Source organism: Otolemur garnettii, unplaced genomic scaffold (assembly GCF_000181295.1).
Source record: "Otolemur garnettii isolate 467f Iridium unplaced genomic scaffold, OtoGar3 scaffold00109, whole genome shotgun sequence".
NCBI classification, from domain to species: Eukaryota; Metazoa; Chordata; class Mammalia; order Primates; family Galagidae; genus Otolemur; species Otolemur garnettii.
Genome location: NW_003852504.1, coordinates 2,484,358 through 2,506,081, shown reverse-complemented (window position 1 = coordinate 2,506,081; position 21,724 = coordinate 2,484,358). Strand labels below are relative to the sequence as shown.

Below are 21,724 nucleotides of genomic sequence, written 5' to 3'. Positions count from 1 at the left end.
TCTGTGAATCAGAGATAAGCACCTTGGAGGGCACTCTTAGGCAAAAGTTTGATGGGGAGGGTATAGCTCTCCAATAGCCCAAACTCCATTAGGCTTCAAAGAGGTCTGTCCCAAGCAAGCATTTAAATTTGCTTTTGCTCTTACACTTAGATCTTCCACCTCCTGCAACCAGAGAAAGACCACCAGGATGCAAAACAGTATTTGTGGGTGGCCTGCCTGAAAACGGGACAGAGCAAATCATCATGGAAGTGTTTGAACAGTGTGGAGAAATCATTGCCATTCGGAAGAGCAAAAAGAACTTCTGTCACATTCGCTTTGCTGAGGAGTACATGGTGGACAAAGCCCTTTACCTGTCCGGTAGGTGTTTGGATGTTGGGATTGTACCTACCAGGCATAATACAGACATGGAGGATTGGAGTATTTACATCTGTCACCCCTAAAGTTTGGGCTTAATGTTACTCTCTCTTGCCTTAGAGATGGAAAATGCTTGTTCCTGCCCACCCAGGTTCTCCTTTAAAGCTCTTCAGTAGCTCCCAATTGTCTGGGATAACTCCAGACTCCTTATGTGTGGCATCTAAAAGCCTTGCTGTGTGCTCTGCCTCTCAGCATCATCTCCCAATCCTTCCCTCACACACCATATCCCAACCACACTAAATGGATTCTGGTTCCCATAATGTGCCATGGTGTTTTGTGCCTTTTCCTCTGTCTAGAATCACTTTGTCTACCCCTGTCCACCACACATACACACATCTTCATACTCTTTACACTTTAAAGCTCCAGCTCAAAAAAATCCTCCCTGGAAAGCTTTCTCTGACTTATCTCCCCACTCTGCCCTAGGCTGGTTTAGACACCTATTCTTTAGTGCTTCCATAGCACCCGGTGCTTCCTTCTAACATGACACCTGTCGAACCTTGATAGAACTGTCTTTCCACATCCATCTCCCCCACCAGAGTATGAGCTCCTTCAGGAAGGGACTGTATCTTGCTCAATGTCAAAACCCCCAGCAGCTAGCACATAACCTGACATGAAAGTAGATGGTCAAAAATACTTACAGAAGTCAGTTAGCTATCAAGTATTTATTGACAGCTAGGAAGAATATTAGGTTGCTGGGGACACAGCAAAGACCAAGATAGACAGACTTCCTGCTGTCAATGATATTACATTCTGGAGATGGAAAAATGTGATATATATATATATATATATATATATAAACAAATAAGGAACTTAATATCAATACTGAGGCATGCTCTGAAGAACATTAAAAATTCTCATGTACCCAGGCTTGTTAAGAAAGGAAATCTTCTCTGACAGTTGAACTAAGATTTGAATGAAGTGAAAGGAGATTGCCATGTGAACATTTTGGGGAAGAGCATTCCAAAGTAGGAATGGCAAGCCAAAGGCCTTGGGAGAAAGGTGGATTTGGCATGTTAAAGCAGAGGATAGAAGGTTACCATGGGCAGAGCATAGTAAATAAGAGAGAAGGTGGAAAAAAATGAAGTCTGAAAGGAAGGCAATACCAAATCATATTGACGTACATGCTACCTTTCTTGATACCCCAGATAGGCATCAGAAATATTCTCATTCTCTTGACCTTGCCCCACCTCCACTTCCACAGCACTTACAGCTTTCAGATTCTTATTATAATGAGTGTGAGTTTTATTCTAGAAGGCTCTTGAGGATTTTAAGAAATAGAATGACATGATCTGATTTACATTTTAGAAATGGTTACTTCTGAGTAGAAGATGGCCTGAGGTGTATGGGCTAGGATGGTAACTGAGAGCTAAATTAATCAACTATAACATTAGTCTAATCCAAGAACGATAGAGGCTTATACAGTACAATCATTGGAGTGCAGATAGTAAGAGCTACTTTACATAAATAAAATCTCTTGTTCATAATGAAAGTTCAACTTTAAGGTGTGTTTTAGTCTGTTTTCTGTTACTTAAAATATCCAAAACTGGGTAATTTATAAAGAAAAGGAATTTATTTCTTACAGTTAGAAAGGTTTGGAAGTCCAAGGTCAAGTTTATGTATCTGGTGAGAGCCTTCTTACTGGTGGGGACTCTCAACAGAATCCTGAGGTGGCTCAGGATATCACAAGATGAGGGGACTGAGAATGGTAGCTTAGGTCTCTCTTCCTCTTCTTATAAAGCCACTAGTCCTACTTGCATGATAACTTATTACTCCCTTAATCCATGAATGGGTTAATCCATTCATGAGGGCAACCCTCATGACCCAGTCACCGCTTAAAGGCCCCACCTCTCAATACTACCACACTGAGGATTAATTTCAACATTAGTGTCAACATAAGAGGTGACACATATTCAAACTGAAGCAGAGCATCTGGAGCCAGGAATTGTAACTGGAATGATTTCTGATGACTATTATAAGATGCCTCTTGCCTTTTGGGCTGGTCTCAAAATAAAGTTTCATGGCTGATCTTTTGTTTAGTTTGAATTGATATTATTCTTTGTGAGACAGTAGACAAATATGCCAGAAGGAAGAAGACAGGGTAATTGGACCAAATATAGAATGGTTAGCTAGAATGGCTAACTTCCTTGCCTAAGAGTAACGGTTTGGAAGAATTGTGTCCTAGTGCTGGATATTTTATGATGGAAGTATCTTCATTCATATAATAGGCACATATTGGACATCTCTTTGTGTAAACTTCTTATGCTAGATAATGGGTGAAGTAGAAAACAAGTAAAACTTAGCTTTTACCCTTAAGGAACTTAAGGTTAGTATGATATCATAGATTCATTTATCAGAGAAACATTTATTTAGTGCCAGGCATTACTCAAGGCCCAGATATGACACACTCATTATAAAAGTCTGAAAAATGTAAGCGCTGTGGAAGTGGAGGCAGGGTGAAGGGCAAGAGAATGAGAATATTTCTGACTCCTAACTGAGGGTATCAAGAAAGGTAACATGTAGGTCAAATCTTTGACAAAGAGAGTATTTGCTTGTGGACGCTGAAAGGGCATGAGCAAAGCTCATTCATAGGGCATTGAAAGAACATGAGCAAAGCTACGAAGGTGGTAAGTTTTGGCAAACGTTCGGGAAACAGTGAGTAGTGGTTTGTGTACTAAGTAAAGATGAGAGGAGTAGAAAAAACATCAGTTGTTAGCACACTCTGAACAGCTTACCAGTTGGGTCTTTACTCTTCAGGTAATAGAGAATTGTTGAGGACATTTTTGAACTAGGAAAATAATTGTTTCTGAAAGATTAATTTGACTGCTCTGGGTAAAAAATAGGTTAGAGGAGAAAAGAGAAAAGAAGAGACTGTTGCAAGAGGCCAATTAAAAGGTGAGGAGGGTTTGAAAAAGCAGGCTAGTAACATGGGGAAGGAAAGGAGGAGGTAGATGTAGAATACTTTCATTACATTTGCTAAGTGCTGTAGAATCTAACTACCAAAGATTCCCCAGCACTTAGTGACAATAATAGAGCATTCCACAATAGACTATTTTAATAAGAACATAAAGGTCTCAAAAAGCTCTGCGTAGTTATACATAAAAGATGGCATACTGCTTAAGAGGCATCCATCTAAATAAACATCAGTAAAATCAGCTCTCTGTTAATAGCCATCTCCTAGAAACATTCTTAAGGCTGACAAAGGAAGGAGCTCTCAATCAATGATGGGAAAACAATGAAATTTTGCTCTTAAAATTGAACCTGCTCTCTGAAAGTTCACAAGTACAATAAATCTCCTCAGTGAGGTGGCTATTATCTCACATTGTAAAAGAAGGAAGTTAAACACACAAAAATCTCTTAAAAGGTGGGAGGGGCTGGAAAATGTGGAGATCATTTTTTTTTCTGTGCAAGTTGGAGCATCTTTGGGAGCTGACACCCTGCAGAACATGCCCACTCCATAGCGTCATATTATAGCATCCCTAGGGGAGGTTTAGATACACAAAAATCAAGTAACATAAAATCCACATAGACAGAAATGAAGTCCTCCCAGCAACACCAGTGAGCTGAATAAGTTTTTGCATGGGTAAAACAGAAAGGATGCTGTCGACTATGTTTCCTGGAAGTGAAATAATGGACCATAACACAGTCTGTCTCAAAACTTTCATAGTGACACACATATAGAGATTTCATATTGTTCTCCTTTGATCCTTTCTACAATTCTGGGAGAATAGACGAGGTAATCATTAGCAGTTCTATTTTTCTGATGGCTGAGATCAGCGTTTCTCAACCTGTGGGTCACAACCCCTTTAGGGGTTGAACGATCCTTTCACAGGGGTCGCCTAAGACCACCCTGCATATCAGATATTTACATTATGATTCATAACAGTAGAAAAATTACAGTTATGAAGTAGCAACGAAAATAATTTTATGATTGGGGGTCACCACAACATGAGGAACTGTATTAAAGGGTCGCAGCATTAGGAAGGTTGAGAACCACTGGCTTAGATGATTAAATAAGATGAATGGATGTGCACGTACTTTATAAACTGTAAAGGGGCCTAGAAAAATTTGCTTATAAAATGTATTTATGTTTCCTCTTTTAAAAAATAATGTGTGGAAATTTTAGCATTACTGGGTATTGTTTTTAATAACAGCTTTATTAAGTCTCAATAATTGACATACAATGACCTTCACATATTTCAAAAATGTAATTACTTAACATCGTACGGAAATACCCAGAGTTGTGAAACCATTACCAACATCAGAATAATGAATATGTCCACCATCCCCAAAAGCTTCCTTCATACCCTTTTGAAATCCTGTCCTCCTACCCCCTCCCCACTGCCTTCTCAGTCAACAATTTACCTGTTTTCTATCAGATTATTGTGCATTCTAGAACTTTATATTAAGTAGAACTTTATATAAATGGACTCATATATCATGTATTCTCTTCCTTCGATTTCCATTTGGTGTCATTTTCACTATGCCTGAATTTCCTTTAACATTTTTTGTAACACCAGATCTGCTCCTGATGAATTCTTTCAGCACTTATATATTTGAAAAAGGATTTATTTAACTTTTATTTTTAAATGATGTTTTTCTGGATATAGAATTCTAGACTGACAGATGGTTTGGTGTTTTTATTTTTTTTTTCCTTCCTCAGATGTTGTTCCAATACTTTCTTGCTTGCATTGTATTCAACAAGAAATATGATGTCATCTTTATCTTTGTTTCTCTGTAATTAATGTGTCTTTTCTCTATGAATGCATTTAGTATATTCTCTTTATTGCTACTACTGAGCAATTTGGCTATGATGTGCCTTGGTGTAATTTCCCTTGTGTGTCTTATGCTTGGGGTTCACTGAAATTCTTGGATTTCTAAATTTTCATCAAATTTGAGGGATTTTCTCTCCTTCAAATATATTTTTCTGTTCTCTCCTCTCTCCCATGACTTTCATGGTTCCAATTAGGCCTACATTAGACCCCTTGAAGTTGTTTCACACTCACTGATACTTTGTTCATTTTTTTAAGTCCTTGTATCCCTGTATTTCATCATGGATATTTTCTATTGCTATGTCTTCTACTTCATTAATTTTTCTGATGCAGTGTCTAATTTGCTATCAGTTCTATCTAGCTATTTTTTTTCAACTTAGCTATTGTAGTTTAAATCTATCTATCTATCTATATAAGTTTTTTTTTGAGACAGAGTCTTACTTTGTCACTCTTGGTAAAGTGCTATGGGGTCATAGCTCACAGCAACCTCAAACTCTTGGCTCAAGTGATTCTCTTGTCTCAGCCTCCCATGTATCTGGGACTACAGGCACTTGCCACAACACCCAGCTGTTTTTTAGAGACAGGGTCTTGTACTTGCTCACTCTGGTCTCGAACCTGTGAGCTCAAGCAATCCACCTGCCTCGGCATCCCAGAGTGCTAGGATTACAGGTGTGAGCAACTGCGCCTGGCCAAAATATCTAGATATTTGTTCTCAACTCTTTTTATATCCTTTGAGTTTCTACTTAAGATGTTCAAACTTTTCTGTAGCTTCTTGAGCATATGAAATCAAATTTGATAGTTGTTTTTATGTCCTTACATAGTATGTAATATTATCTGTATTCTGGATCTGTTTGGATTAACTGTTTTGTTAATCTTTATTAATCTTTCCTGCTTCTTTGCAGAAAATGTGATTCATAATAAAGGTAATTTTTAATTGGATACTAGACATTATAAATTTTACCTTATTTGGTGAAAGGTATTTTTTATTTCTATAAATATTCTTGAACTTTTTTCTGGAATGCAGTTAAGTAACTTGGGAAAATTTGGTCCTTTCAAGTCTTGCTTTTTTTTAGGTTTGTTCAGTGGAATCATAGCTGTTTAGTTTAGGGTTAATTTTTCTTCACTATTAAGGCAAAACACTCGTGATTACTCAATGCTCTATCAAGTATGAGTTTTTCTACTCTGGCCGGTGGAAAAAGGAACTATTCTCATCCCTATGGGAGCCCCAGGAACTATTATTTCTAATGCCTGGGTAGTTTCCACATATATGTAAACATTAATACTCAGCTAACTAATAGTGGAGGACCCTCTAAAGGTCTCTGAAGTTCTTTCTCTGTGCCACTTTCTTCTTTCTGACACTCTGCCTTGTGAGCTCAATTTGCCATAGTGTCCCTTGGCTCCCAGTTCAATCTCGATGTGGGAAGGCCGCCATTCTTTGTCTGGTTTTCCCTCCCTGTGCTAAAGCCTGGAAACTCTCTCCAGGCAATAAACTGGAGCAATTATGGGGATCACTTCATTTGGTTCTTGTCTCTCAGTGATCACTGTCTCCATTGTCTGATGTCCTGTGTTTTAAAAACCATTATTTCATATACAGGGTCAGACAGTTAAGTTCAAGAACTCATCCTAGAAAAAGCGCTACATACCTCCCGGCTGAATATCCCTATAGTCACCTTTAAAGTACTCTCCTTGGGAAGTTATGCACAATACCAGTGCCTAGTCCACCCATCAAAACGCTTTTTCTAGGATGAGTTCAATTTAATTGTCAGATCTCCTACAATGACAGCTCTGATGGCCATTCCACAAAGAGTTCCAAACTTGCTTTTAAGGGTAGACTAGGCACTGGCATTGGTGTATAGCTTCCCAAGGGGAGTACTTCAAAGATGACCTTGGTGATATTCAGCAAGGAGGTATGTAACACTTCTTCTAGGATCAGTTTGTGAACTTAATTGATTGACCTCATGTTTTGTCTACATTTTTAGCTGTTTAAGGGACAGAATATATCTAACCTCTGTTACTCTATCTTAGCCAGAAGCAAAAGTCTTTGGTGAGTACTATTGTTGAGAGGCAGTTTAGAATAGCAGAAAGCACAATGGATTTAGCAAACTAACATTTGCTAGTTATTTGACCCAGGGCAAGCCATTTAACCTCTCTAACCTGTCTGATGCTCAGTTTTCTCTTTGGTAAAGTGTTTACCCTGCAAGCTTATGCTGAGAATGAAATGAAATAAGTACATGTGGGAGGAAATATCTAACTCATCTCCTGAAACTGAAAAGTACTTTTTTATTTTGTTAAAAGACATGAATTGAGTAGTATATTTGGTGCAAAAAAGTTGGGGTAGGGAGTTGAATCCTGCTTTTATGAATCCTAGGCCTATTCCACCATATCACAATCACACTATTTAAGGATCCCAAATTCTATATAATCTGAATTACACACCACTGCCCATCATATTTAATTTTTTCCAGAAAATATAGTTTATATTTGTCAAATGTTTCTAGGAAGCCATTTTAGGGATTCAAATACCAAGTTAATGCATTTAAGTTTTACCAAAATCTGTGTAATGATAAGACTGACACTCTTGAAGTTACTTAGAGGCACCATAGATTGGGGCTACCTCTTCCACTCCTCCCTGCCCTTGATGCCATATAAGACATCTTGATACAATTAGCCACAGAGCCACCCTTAGCCATAGTTAAGGAAGTAGATGGAAGAATAGAACTCTTAAGAACAAGACTGACACAACCTTTAGAATAATAGCTATTATAAGAGAAGAGACTAATCCAGGTCTTTTGATGATTTACCTTTCTAGGTATAGGGAAAGATTTGGGGGTTATGTGGTCACGTGAAACTGATACAGCTTCATCTGAAACACTGAACATGGAAAAGTATTTATAGTTGTTTATTCATTCCTCTCTCTTTCTCTCCCTCCGGTGAATTTAGGCTACCGCATTCGCCTGGGCTCTAGTACTGACAAGAAAGACACAGGACGGCTCCACGTTGATTTTGCACAGGCTCGCGATGACCTGTATGAGTGGGAATGTAAACAGCGTATGTTAGCCAGAGAGGAGCGCCACCGTAGAAGGATGGAAGAAGAAAGATTGCGTCCACCATCCCCGCCCCCCGTGGTCCACTATTCAGATCACGAATGCAGCATTGTTGCTGAAAAACTAAAAGGTATGGAAGGCAAGCTTCATGACTGAAAGAGTACTTCTCTTTAGGGAAGTTTAATAAATATATTGTGTGGTTGGCAGTTACCCTTTTGAATTTCCCACTGACGGATTCTAAGCATTTCATATCTTGAAGCCTTGCAGATAAAGAGATATACCTAGTAACTCAAAAACCAGGAAATGTGTCCTTGTCATCTGTGTCTCTGTTCCTTCATTGTCTTGAGGGATGGCATTTTTTCTTTCCATAAAAAAGAAAGTGAGAAACAACAGGTTTTCCTCACTTTTCCACATCCGAGAATTTTAGGTGTGATTTATGACATGGGACCTATAAGCATCCCCTTTCATAGTAGATACAAGTTACTTCTGAATTCTAAGTCAAATGAGTGAATCAGGATGATAGACCCTGATGTGACTCTGAAAAACTCTGGTAAAATACCCATTTTAAAGATGAGAAAGTAGAGCCCAGGAATTAGTCACAGTGTATATTCTTCTTAGATTATTCAATGACTTAGCTACCAACAGCTTAAAAAAACACTTTTTAATGACTTAAAAATGCCAATTTGGCTTGGTACCTATAGCACAGTGGTTATAGCATCAGCCACATACACTGAGGTTGGCGGGTTCGAACCCAGCCCAGGCTAGCTAAACAACAAGGACAACTGCAACAAAAAATAGCCGGGAATTGTGGTAGGCACCTGTGGTCCCAGCTACTTGGGAGGCTGAGGCAGGAGAATCACTTAAGCTTGGGAGTTTGAGGTTGCTGTGAGCTGTGACACTACGGCACTCTACCAGGGGCGACATAGTGAGACTCTGTCTTTTAAAAAAAAAAAAAAAAGGCCAATTTATTTCAAACAGTGACTATGAAGACTTCTAGACATCACTAAATCATTGTCTTTCCCATTGTCTTGATTCCTATTCCCTTGTTTAAGTCTCAGAGCATTTCGCTAATTTAACATTAATTTCCCTGCCTGGTCTTCTATCTTAGTAGCTAAAATCCAGTCTTTCTTATTTTTCTGAGTATGGTGTATTTTTATTGAATGAGCGTTGGTATCCCATTGCTCTCACTGATGACGCCAACCCAGCTCTAATAATATGAATTTTCCCTGTTTCTTGTGGTCTCAGCTCAGCAAGATACTGCTAATTCCACTTTCCAGGTTGATTTCATTCACCAGACTTATTTACACCACATAGCCTAAGGGATTCACGCATTTAAGAAGTCTTAAGAAATCTCTAATAATCGATTTTGACTTCCTGCAAGGAAAAAGAAGTAAACATAGAGTCCAGAATAAAGACAGAAATAATGGTACATTTTGAGAAATTCAAAAGGCTGAAAGCTTTGGTAAAATGCCAGGCCCCAAACTTGCCTCTTCACACAACACCAAACAAATCAATTTAAGTTAGAAAATAAAATAAAATAACAAAAACATGTATTTTCTTATTGTATGGCACTCTGGAAAAGCAAAAACTGACCATCAACGTAAGCATCTAAGAAAGGAAATGAAAAGCTGCTACAAAGGGGAGGCTGACCTCTTGTTATGTCTACACTGAACAAAAGGGCAAAGAGGCAAGAAGTTCAAATTGTAGTAAAAGAAATTTCTACTTGACATAAGAGTTTCTGGCCAGAGAGGGATGTAAAGCCCTAGAATGGGGCTTCAGTGGGATGCTAATGGACTTTCCCTCTCACGAGTCTTTAGCAGCGGAATAAGTGGCTATCCTGGGGAGCTAGACCAGCAGCTTTGGAAGAGCTGTGCTACTATCTTAAGTAGTTAGAGAATAACTCCTACCTAGCTGAAGAAATCTTCTTGGTGGTGGGTTCCTCAGGCAAGAGAAAAAAGATGTAGAGAAATATAGAATTAAAATGAATTACATCAAAATAGTTTGTGACTAGAACTAAGTGGAAATCCTGGGGCTGTGGATTGAATTCAGGAGTGATATTGTAAAAGGTCAGAGATGTAAGTTTTTATACCTAAAGAATTACTCACTTACCTCTTTCCTAAGGCTCATTCGAACACTATATTTCCAAGGGTCCAAGGTAAAGTTACTATCAAATTCAAGTTAAACTCAGGACTCAAGTTTGCTTTTCCACATTAAAACATAAGATTGTAGAATACTAAAGTTCCCTCACTAATCTCTCTCTCTCACACACACACACACACACAATCAGAGATAAGAAATTTGCAATATGTAAAAACTATAATATCAGTACTGAAGTTCGTCGTTTTGGTTTTGGCCAGGGCCGGGTTTGAACCCGCCACCTCCAGTATATGGGGCCGGCACTCTACTGCTTGAGCCACAGGCGCCACCTCCAGGAGTTTTTTGTTGTTGTTGTTGTTGTTGTTTTAAAGAAAGAAGAATCATTTTTCTTTCTGAAAATTCTTCATAGACTGCAAACAATCTGATTACTTTTGAGTCTTTCATTCATCCTGTCTGCCTGCCCGCTGCCTGTGTGTGCACAAATGTGCCTGTGTGGTTCCTTATCCTCAGCAATGCAATTAACCACCACCACTGCCAAAAAGCCATCATATCCTCTTTGCCAGCATGTTGGAAAAATAGATTGAGATTTGGTTACCTTTGATCAGGCATCCTCAAATTACGGCCCGCGGGCCACATGCAGCCTGGCTACGACATTTATCTGGCCCACCAGGTGTTTTTGCCACCACTGCCTGTCCTGGTTAGCAGCCGACTCGTCCTGGGGCCCACAGTCTGGCCCTCCAATGGTCTGAGGGACAGTGAACTGGCCCCCTGTTTTAAAAGTTTGAGGACCCCTGCCTTTGATGATTCGCTTTCTTTCAGATGATTCCAAATTCTCAGAAGCTGTGCAGACTTTGCTCACCTGGATAGAGCGGGGAGAGGTAAACCGTCGCAGCGCCAATAATTTCTATTCCATGATCCAGTCGGCCAACAGCCATGTCCGCCGCCTGGTAAATGAAAAAGCGGCCCATGAGAAAGATATGGAAGAAGCAAAGGAGAAGTTCAAGCAGGCCCTTTCTGGAATTCTCATTCAATGTGAGTGGAATATAGAGTTCTTCTGGAAGGGTGAGAGGACACGTCACTGAGTCACCACTAGCTATACACAGGAGCCCACAACTACAGAGACATCCTGTGTCAAGGGCAAAGCCTTGTTCATTGCCTTGTGCTCTCCTTGCCAAACGCCCCACCCCCCGTTTCTCAGGAAATATGTGGATAGCTCCTATTTTCATTTATTTTAGTAGATCTAACTTTAGCTCCTTAGAAACACAGATACTTAGGCCATTACAGCCCGAGGCCTCAGTAGAGGGTTGGATAGTTTATTGCTGAAGTCAGGAAGTAGCCATCAGCATTTGAAGGCTCTTTTCTTTAGATTCGCATCATTAACATCATGTAATATGCTTTTAGAAGACTTTATATTAGTGATAAATATATAATTTTATTTCCCAAGGTGATTAAATAAAAAAAAAATTTGCTGTCTATATTTTGTATTTAGTTTTCTTCCACTACCTTTGCTGGAGGTCATAGTCATTTCAATGGGGTAAAAAGCCACCAAAATGGCCATTTTCCAAAAAAAAGTACCACTTCAAATCTAGCCAAGATTTCTTTAGTGAGATAGTTCAAATACATTTGCAAGTAATGTTTTTTTGTTCACCATATTATAAAATTATCCACTTATGTCCTTTTAGTAAAGGACTATCTTTACCTTAAGAATAAGGGTATAACTTTATAATTTTGCTTTTAAACAATTATGGTCCACTCTTGCCATACTTGACTTCTCATATTTGACTCATACATAATTGGAACTAAGGAGGAGTTGTTCCATTTGCCATTTGTAGTTTGAAAGCATACTTGGGCATTGAATCTAGGATGTGAAAACACATATCTTCAGGACTTCAGAATAAGTAGAAAAAGAGCAGCAAGCATCATGGGAATATAAATCCTTAAATCATTAGAAGACAAGGTGCAAAGAGGTCTGTAAAGGGAAAAATAACACCTTTGGATTTTCTTACTATGAATAGGGCTGCTTTTCTTTTCCTAAAAGGATCATGTCTAAATTTCCCTTTTCTTGAACTGATTAGAATCATGTCCCAAAATATTATTCCCCATTTCCCATTTGACATTTTAAAAGACTGTGTAAAATATGTCAAATACTCTCTAGTCCTATATCTATACAGTATTATTCCATAAACTTCACATTGTTTTCCAGTCAACAAGGCTAATCTAGGGCAGACTTCAAAAAGATTCAGTCCATCTTAGGTTTTGACTAGATGCTTATGGTTAAACGTAGCTCGGAATAGTAAAAGTATGAATCCTATTGAAATTAAGTATCCAACTTGAATCTCATAGGGCTTCTTTATGAAAAGAGCCAGTGGTAGGAAGTTGTTGGTATAGTTTGCCATTTGCTTCTATACTGTATGGGGTCAGTAGTACTAAACTAAATACCTTTGGCTATGACTCTTGCCCCTTCTGACTGCATGAATACACAGTCTGTATTGAAACTTCAGTCATCATTTTACCCCAAACCTTCTGGAGTTCCCTTTTTTTCTTTCTGTATATTGATACCTCTTCCTTTGAGTCTCCAGTCAAATCACAGTACCCCAGCACATGTTGCTTTTTCTAAGTACAATGCCAGCCTAATATAGTGTCATAACAAGAAGATACAACAAGCCTGATATGTCCCTTTTATTTCTTTCCTCCTTTCTTTTGTCATCACTGGATGCTGGATCATACTCTGGCCTGATCCGCCTACTGATTCCACGCTGCAGTTGAGCAGATCGTTGCTGTGTACCATTCCGCCTCCAAACAGAAGGCATGGGACCACTTCACAAAAGCCCAGCGTAAAAACATCAGCGTTTGGTGCAAACAAGCTGAGGTTGGTAACTTTTTACTCTGGTAGCTCCTCAAGGGGACAGTTTCTTTAACAAGTTATTGATTTGGAGTTTAGCCAGAATTAAATAGTGCCAAGCTCCCATGGTCACAACAAGGCCCTAATGAAACACTAAGATGTATTCTATAAGCCTGTCACTGTGTCCAGACCACCTGCTGTCAAAAGGGTAAAAAATGTACCTGTGTAGTCTTAAATGCATTCTGCTGGATGGAAACCCTAGTGGTGGAAATGTAGCTGGGATAATTATAAGTTTACTTCTCTAAGCTAGCTAGTCTTGGGTACAACAATAATTACTGACCTGTGCTGCTGCTGTTAGTAATATTAGGGCTGTCTTACATTTATTAGAGCATCTTGACAGTTGAGCCTGGAAGCTGCCTGGTGTTACAGTGGAGCTTTGAAATTTCTGAACTTATCTTATCATATCCATTTAGTCATCTTTATAAGTGGCAGCTTTAACAGTAACAGAGGACTCTGATTTTAGGTTAAGGTTGATAAACCTCTCTGCTTGTACTCAGTTGACATTTTTAGCCTAACACTAGAATACATGTGGTATGATTAGGTTGCTATCATGAACCAGAAATTACAAACTAAAATGTGAGGTTTTACTGATCTGCCATTGGGAATGCTGTTATTTATGCCTCAAGTTCTTCTATTCCTATGGGCAGCTTCCTTAGCCAGCCCTTATAATTTCAATCTATATATGTAGCAGCTTTTTCAACTACATTTCTGAGTCCTCTTTGCCAGTCTAGTAGCAGTCCCATTGTATCTGTCAACGCAAGTTGCCATATTCCTTATGGCAACGTTTATATTTATAAAGTACTTTCAATTGAGAGTAGGATATAGCTCATGGCCTTCTTCTGACATTGCATTCCCTAATCCTAAAAGAACTCTTCCACCTTATGCTGCTGTCTCTCAAAATCATGTTTTCTTTCTGTTTCTATTTTTGTTCTTATTTTTACCTCTTCAAACCTTTACGTGATAGAAGACAGCTCTGAGTACTGAAAGAAGGTATTCTGTGGGAAGTGAAGAAACTGTATTCTTCAATTGTGCCTGCCTCTTAAGGGCACCCCACTGAAAATCAGAGCATCTCAAAAACTTAACCAACTCGCCTGTTTCTTTCTCGACCCAGGCCTTGAAGCTATGACTCATAAGTCCAGGGTTTCATCAGCATGGAAGTTTCTGACATTTAACCTTTTTACCAGTTACCTCTAGGAATAAGTCAGCCACAGATCTGCTCATGTCACAAAGTACCTGTTTCTTGTTTGTCATCCTTCTACCAGCCCCCAACACGGTCTTACTCTGCTGAGAGAAAGGGTCTGGAGTAAAAAGTCCTGACCTTCAGGGAACTTAGACACTAACTTCGGCAATATATGTCAGGCAGATTAGTTTGCTAATGAGTCTTTTTCATTGCTTTACTTCCCTGATTTATGAGTGCATGAGGCTCCTGCTAATATGATTGAAAAGGATAATAAGAGAAGGCTGAAGTCCCTCCCCTTATTAAAACTTGTTGTCTACAGTGACTTTACTGGCAGTTCAGTGTGTTGCGGAAACTGTTTTTCTACAGAATCATTTAAAGCCTGTGTGTTTCTCTAAAGCTACCCTAGAATAGAAAGCAAACCTTGGATGATGAATAAAAACTAGAGCCATGGCAACAAACACTAGGAGATACCCCTTCCATCCTAAGATGAGGTTTTTATGCCACTGGGCCAAAAGAAAAGGGATTTGATGATTGCTAGTATTCTTGTAAAATGAAATACTATGATTGCTAAAATAACTTTCTCTCTAGATTTACAGGCCTACCATTCCAAACTCTGAAGAACTGTTTGCAGATAGATATTCAAGTCATCCACATACTCTTGTTTTAGGATCCATTTGTACTAACACTAGCTATTGGCCTTCGGCCATCAAAAAACATACTAACACAATTTAGATCAACCTAATTTGTATCTCCATTATGTATGATACAATAGACCTTAATTAAGAAGCTGAGATTGTGGTTCATTATATTAAATGATATCTCAGAATCACGTTTCTACATAATTATAGAAGCTATCTCCCTGTCCTGTGCTCCCTTCCATTCTCTCATCTGACCCACTCCCCACCAAGTTACCTGTTAATGTTGAAAGTCTGGGTAAGTAGAATTTTATTTGACATTTAATAAGGAACTTTGATCTTCTGATAATCATGTCCCTGTCATAAAACATAAATAAGATAAATTTATGTCTATATAAATTTTTGTGAAACTACAGTTAGATAATTAATGTATAATGATTTATAATTTACTGTATGTTAAGTCAAAAATACCAGCTGGTACAAAGGTGGTTCTTTTCGTGTATTTCCCTCTGTTTCAGGTTTCAGTTTTATTCTATCTGAAAGTGCTCTGTCCTCCATTGTGGAGCAGTGTGTGAATTTCTAAACTTCAGAAAAAGTTCCTGTCAGAACAGACAAAAAGTCATTATACTGAGACTTCAGAAACCATTATCAGTTCACTGTTAAAATGAAAACTATCACAGACCTACTATGGGCAAGAGAGTGGTAGAAAACCTTTAGGAGGGCTATCTCACTTTTTTGATGTAGTTTCTCAGTGATGTGACCCAGTCAGTTTCAGGTCGAGATTTACAGATGCAAAATGCAGGAAAATGTTTCTGCATGCCATTTCCACTCTTTTTGGTTTCAGCACTGGATCCCAATGTCAGGATGGGAAATGGGACAAATGTGGGAGGCAGCGATTTCTTTTTCTGTCTTCACTATGATGGTTCAGAGTCCTCCCTGCGCCTGCACCTATGTCCAAGCTAGGTAGAATGCTTTCCTCAGGGACATGCCATCTTTTAGCCCTTCACTATGAAGGGTTTGCTTCCCAAAGTAGAACTTTTCTGATCTAATCAGAGAATGCAGAACACAGGTATCTCCAATATCAAGTGCTTTAAGTATTAAAATCTCATCCTCTTTTCTTGGGGATACTGTCTTTACTACATGTTCCCTGTTAAGTTTTCTTTACTATGGTACTCCATAGCCTTTGATGTTCTTTTTGCCTTTTATCCCATTCATCTGATATAGTATTGGGTATTTATAGAAGACTGAGGATAACAGCCTGAGTTCCTTTATAGTTAAAAAGGATAGTGGGTAGAGGGCTCTGACTCTGCCTGCCTGCCTGAGCAACATAGGGAAAACTTTTCCTTAGTATTTCTAACCGTTATTTTATTATCAGATAAATAAATTGGTAATTCTTGTTCCTGAATTTGTCCATAGAGCTATTATATTTCTAGGGATTTTTGAAGATGTGAAAGACTACTACTAAATAAGCCATATCATGTAGTCAATTGAACTTTTTATGATTCTAAGAGGAGATTATGCTTTCTTGCCCAGTTGGAAACAGAAAGCAGCTTTGAGGATGCTGAGAAGCTACAGGACATGTCTGAGCTCTCAGATCTTCCTGTCCTGGGACATTTCCCTAGATGGAACACAATTTACTCTTCTGAGGAACACAATAATTTTCCCAGGGCTAGGTGACATATTTGTGAATTGAGAGTTGGTCTCTGCTTATAATCCCCGATGGTCTACATTTTTATTAAGCAACTAAAAAGCCGTGACTTTTCCTGATGCAGTAGATTGTACAGTATTTGAATTTGCCAACGTCAAACCTTGTTATAATCACCTTTCCAGTAACAGCCCTTGGATGATAACTGAAACCCAGACTCCTGAGATATAATGAATTATCAGAAATGAGAAATCCTTTATTGTTCTCTATGCAATGAGTTTGAATAAGACATAGCAAATCTGTCTCTTGACATAGCCCTTTAAAGTCCATTTTTCTCCTGCAAGTCATTATTTTCTTCTATTTTAAGTAATGCCCCTGCAGCACATGGGAGACACTATGTTAGCATCTGATTTTTCTATTACTTCTTAACTATCAGTGATAATACTGAATAGCTGGCTTTTTAAAAAGGGGTCTTTTATTTATTTTTAGTGAAAACTTGAGATAGAAATTATTTTTCTTGAGAAAAGGAATAAAAAGGAGGATATTAGCTCAGATAGTGACTGGCTACAGCATTAATTATTAAGAAATCCATTTGACTTTCTAAGAGTAGAATATGAACGTTTTAACACAATAACTAAGAAAATGACATGAAGGCTATGTTAACCAGTTTGATGGAAGTGTTTCAGATTATGTGTGAAAACACCACACTGTACCCCAGAAGTGCATTAATGTACATAGTTACCATTCAATAAAAAAAAGGTAATGCTAGATGCTATAGCTAAAAAATAATCTAAAATGTATGATGGCCAACCATGATAATACATAGTGTATTTCATATGTAACTGACAGTCATAGCTATATAATAGATACCTAATTTTTCCCAGGAAATAAATATGGAAAAATTAAAAAAAAAGAAATCCATTTGAAATACTCATAACCCTCTAAATGGAGGCAATTTTCACCAGACAGCTTTGGCGATTTCCTGTATACAACCCAGTGGGAGCTAACCTAGGCAAAGAATCTCAGCTCAGCCCTGAGGAACCCCTGACAGGCATTATATTGGCCTCTAAATGATTGAAAGCTGCTCCAAAATCCACAGTTCACATGCTTACTTTTTAAGCTGACTTTTCCCAGTGTGATCTTGGTAATTCTAATATTCCTTCCTTCCTGAAGAGGTGTGTTTATGTCTGTAGCACTTACTTTCAGCCTGAAGAACTTTCTTCAGCATTTCTTATAGTGCAAGTCTGTTGGTGACAAATTCTTGTACTTACTTTTGTCTTAAAATACATTAATCTCATCTTCATTATCGAAAGCATTTTTTTCCCCAAACATAGAATTTTGAATGAACAGATATTGTTATTTCTTCTTGAACTTTAAAGATATTATTCCACTGGCTTCTGGCCTTTATTGTATGGAAAGAAATCAACGTATTTGAATTGTTCTTCCCCTTATATTCTTTTTCTCTGGCTGCTTTCAAAAGTTTGTCTGTTTTTATAGTTTTCTGCAGTTTGACTATGATATTCCTAGACGTACTTTTTTACTCATATCTTGCTTGGGTTTCACTAAGCTCTTTGAATATGTAGATTAATATCTCTCATCAAATTTGAGAATAAAAATATGCTTCAAATATTTCTGAATCTTTTTCTCTCTCCTCCTTTTCTGATATTCTGTTTACATGTTGTGAGACTGTTGGATGCAATCCCACAAGTCCCTGAGGCTCTGTTATTTTTTAAAATATGTATCTTTCTCTGTTTTTGAAATCGGATACATTCATGTTGTTCTTCTTTAAGTTCTTTCTGCATTCTGTCTCTTCTATTATACTTTTAGGTTCAGCTGTGGATTTTCCAAGATGTTGCATTTTTCAGTTTTGGAATTATCCCAGATATCGTAACTTTCAGACAAGGAATTAAAGTAGCTACTTTAACCATGCTCAGAAATGTAAAATATGCTCAAAATGAATAAAAAATTGGAAATCTCAACAGAGGAATAGAAACTTTACCAAAAACAAACAAACAAACAAACAAATAAACAAACTCAGTTCTTTTCATTTCTAGCCAAAAAAATTTTTGTTTCTTTTTTTATTTCCAAACAAATAATCTTTAGTTCTTTTTATTTTCAGACAAATTAATTGGCTCATTTTTAAAGTTTCTATTCCACCACTGAGATTTTCTCTTTTTATTAATTATGAGAATATTTCCTTTACATCATGAGTATAGCTATAATAGATAAATTAATTCCTTGTCTGCTAAATTACCACATCCCACCCAGGTGTGGTGACTTATGCCTATAATCCCAGAACTTTGGGAGGCTGAGGTGGGAGGGCTGTTCGAGGCCAGGAGTTTGAGACCAGCCTGGGCAACATAACAAGATCCCCATTTCTACAAAACAAAAATTAAAAATTAGCCAAGCATGGTACATGTACCTGTAGTGCTAGCCACTCAGAAGGCAGAGCCAAGAGGATTGCTTGAGCCAAGAAGTTGCAAATCATTGTAGCCTGGAAAGCAGAACAAGACCCTGTCTTTAAAAAAAAATAAATTACCATATCTAGGTCATCTTAAGGTTAGTCTCCATCATTTGTCATTTCCTTTGAAAATAGGCCCTATCTTCCTTTTTTTAGGTTTCTAGTCCTCTACTAAGATCTCCTATCTTTTCATTTATTATGAGCATATTTCTTCTCATCCTAGTTCTTTATATATGATGTAATTTTGGACTTTATCATGGATATTATGACATTATCACTGGATTCTGTTATATTACTCCAAAGAATGCTAACTTTGTTTTGTTTTAGTGGTCCATGTACTTGGTTGGATGAAAGCTGAAAATTCTGTCTCTTGTATGGCAACTCAAATCTCAGTCCAATTCTTTTAGCCTTAGCTGTATTATTTGGAATCTTCCTTGTGTTTTTGTGGCTCAGAGGCCGTGCAGAAGTTTGGGAGAGTTCTTATATACAGAATTTGAAGTGATCATCTTGCACTTGTGTTTGCACTTGCCCTCTCGCTCTCTCTCTCTCTCTCCCCCTGCCCCCATCACTCCCTGTCTCTGGTTGTTTCCTTTCTGGGATCTCCTCCTCACTTTCCAGTGACTACAGTTGCTGGGAACTCTCCTCAAATTCTCTGATCCATAAAGACTGTAGGTTTTCTTTTTTTAAGTTTTAATTAAAATCATAACTGTATATATTTATGGGGTACAATGTGATGATTTGTTGATAGATAATATGGAATGCTTAAATCAAACTGATTAAGATAGCCATCACCTCACTTACTTATTTTTTGCTGTAAGACATTCTTCTTAGTAAAGTATTTCAAGACTATAGGTTTCCTATTAGAAATTTATCACCTCCTGTGATGTGCTTACTCTGGTCTATCCTCAGACTAAAAGGCCCTTTAAAAACTGAGAGACTCACGCTATGCTATTCCCTTCTGTCAAGTGTCAGCTCCTTTTCAGAATATGCCTGATTTTGTTATGGGCTTTGTTTTATATTTTGTCCAAAGATTATACTTATTAGCCATGGAGGGTTGGTCTAGTAGGTGTTTACTCCTAACAGCTCATTTTTACTCTAACTTCTAAAACTGCAAAAACTCAATTACAACTTCTGCTGTATAAAACTATAAGAGAAAAGGGAAGAGGATGGCAAACAGCAAAATTAAAGGGTCCAACATGGGAAGTTAAAAATGGCAGAACCAGCTTGGCGCCTGTGGCTCAAGTAGCTAAGGCGCCAGCCACATACACCTGAGCCAGTGGGTTCAAATCCAGCCCGGGCCTGCCAAACAATGATGGCTGCAACCAAAAAAAAAAATGGCAGAACCTTTAAGGAACAGTCCAGAAATCCACATGAGTAAGAGTTAAAGGCTCTTTCATAGCCAAAGTGCTTTCTAATATGAAAAGGATATAAGAATCATAGATTGCTAGAGCTCTGGATCTGGAAAGTAAGACAGTTAACTGAGTCTGCTTTGTTTTGTGAGATGGAAACAGTCTATTTTTCTGTCTCAGTCCATTTGTGTTACTATAAAGGGAATACCTGAGGCTGGGTAATTTATAAAGAAAAGAGATTTATTTGGCTCAAGATTCTGCAAGCTGTACAAGAAGCACGATGCCAGCATCTACTCCTGGTGAGGGCCTCAGGAAGCCTCCGCTTAAGGCATATGGCAAAGGGGAGCGGGCATCACATGGTTAGAGGAGGGGGGAGAGATAGAGAGGGAGGAAGGAGAAGAAAGTGTCAGGTTCTTTCCAACAAGCAGTGTCACAGGAACTACACCAAACCATTCTTAGGGATACGCCCCCATGACCCAGACATCTCCCATTAGGCCCCACCTCCAACATTGGCAGTCAAATTTCAACATGGGATTTGCAGGAAACATACCTAAACTATATCACAGTCTCACTATGCATCTTTGCCTTTGCCTTAAGAAAGAGTACTCTGAAGTTTTTTTCCAATTATGTTTAAAAAAAAAAAGCTGTTTTATCTTACCTTTAACTCTGATCATGTCTTCATCCTCAATATTTTCAAGGCTTTCCCACCTAAAAAATGTATCTATTAACCTTAGGAAATTCGCAACATTCATAATGATGAATTAATGGGAATCAGGCGAGAAGAAGAAATGGAAATGTCTGATGATGAAATAGAAGAAACGACAGAACCAAAAGAAACTGAGGAATCAGGTAAAGAAGATTCTGTTTTGTTTTATTTAACAAACATCTGCTTGCAGGGATGACATTTTCAAACCTTTTGCACTGAGTGAGTTTAAAGTGTGGGTATCAACCCATTAGCCTACACTAGCCTGAAATAATTGGAAAGGACTTACAAGTATATGATGGCTGAGTTTCCACCCTGTAGCTACAGGATTTTCTGCGGTCTTCATTTATCCCCATCTTCCATTGAAGTGCCTAATTAAAAGTGGGCTTTCTTTTCCAAGAAGCACTGAGCATTTAGGCAGCATTGTTCTATTTTTGGCTTAGATTTATTAATAATATGTTCTGCAGTGGAAACCAGAAGAGAGCATATGCACAAATAGGTAACTAACCAATGTTTCAGGAAAGA

General features: G+C 38.1%; 1 protein-coding gene across 1 annotated transcript in view; it reads left to right on the top strand.

The window, feature by feature from the left end:
* ENOX2 (ecto-NOX disulfide-thiol exchanger 2) overlaps positions 1 to 21,724 on the top strand; it is a 66,938-nt gene that overhangs the window by 21,677 nt on the left and 23,537 nt on the right. Inside the window, exons 3-7 of the mRNA XM_023517388.1 lie at positions 151 to 357; positions 8,124 to 8,357; positions 11,144 to 11,356; positions 13,087 to 13,193; positions 21,231 to 21,345. Coding sequence (XP_023373156.1) covers positions 151 to 357; positions 8,124 to 8,357; positions 11,144 to 11,356; positions 13,087 to 13,193; positions 21,231 to 21,345 — 876 coding nt within the window. The remainder of the gene's footprint in view (positions 1 to 150; positions 358 to 8,123; positions 8,358 to 11,143; positions 11,357 to 13,086; positions 13,194 to 21,230; positions 21,346 to 21,724) is intronic.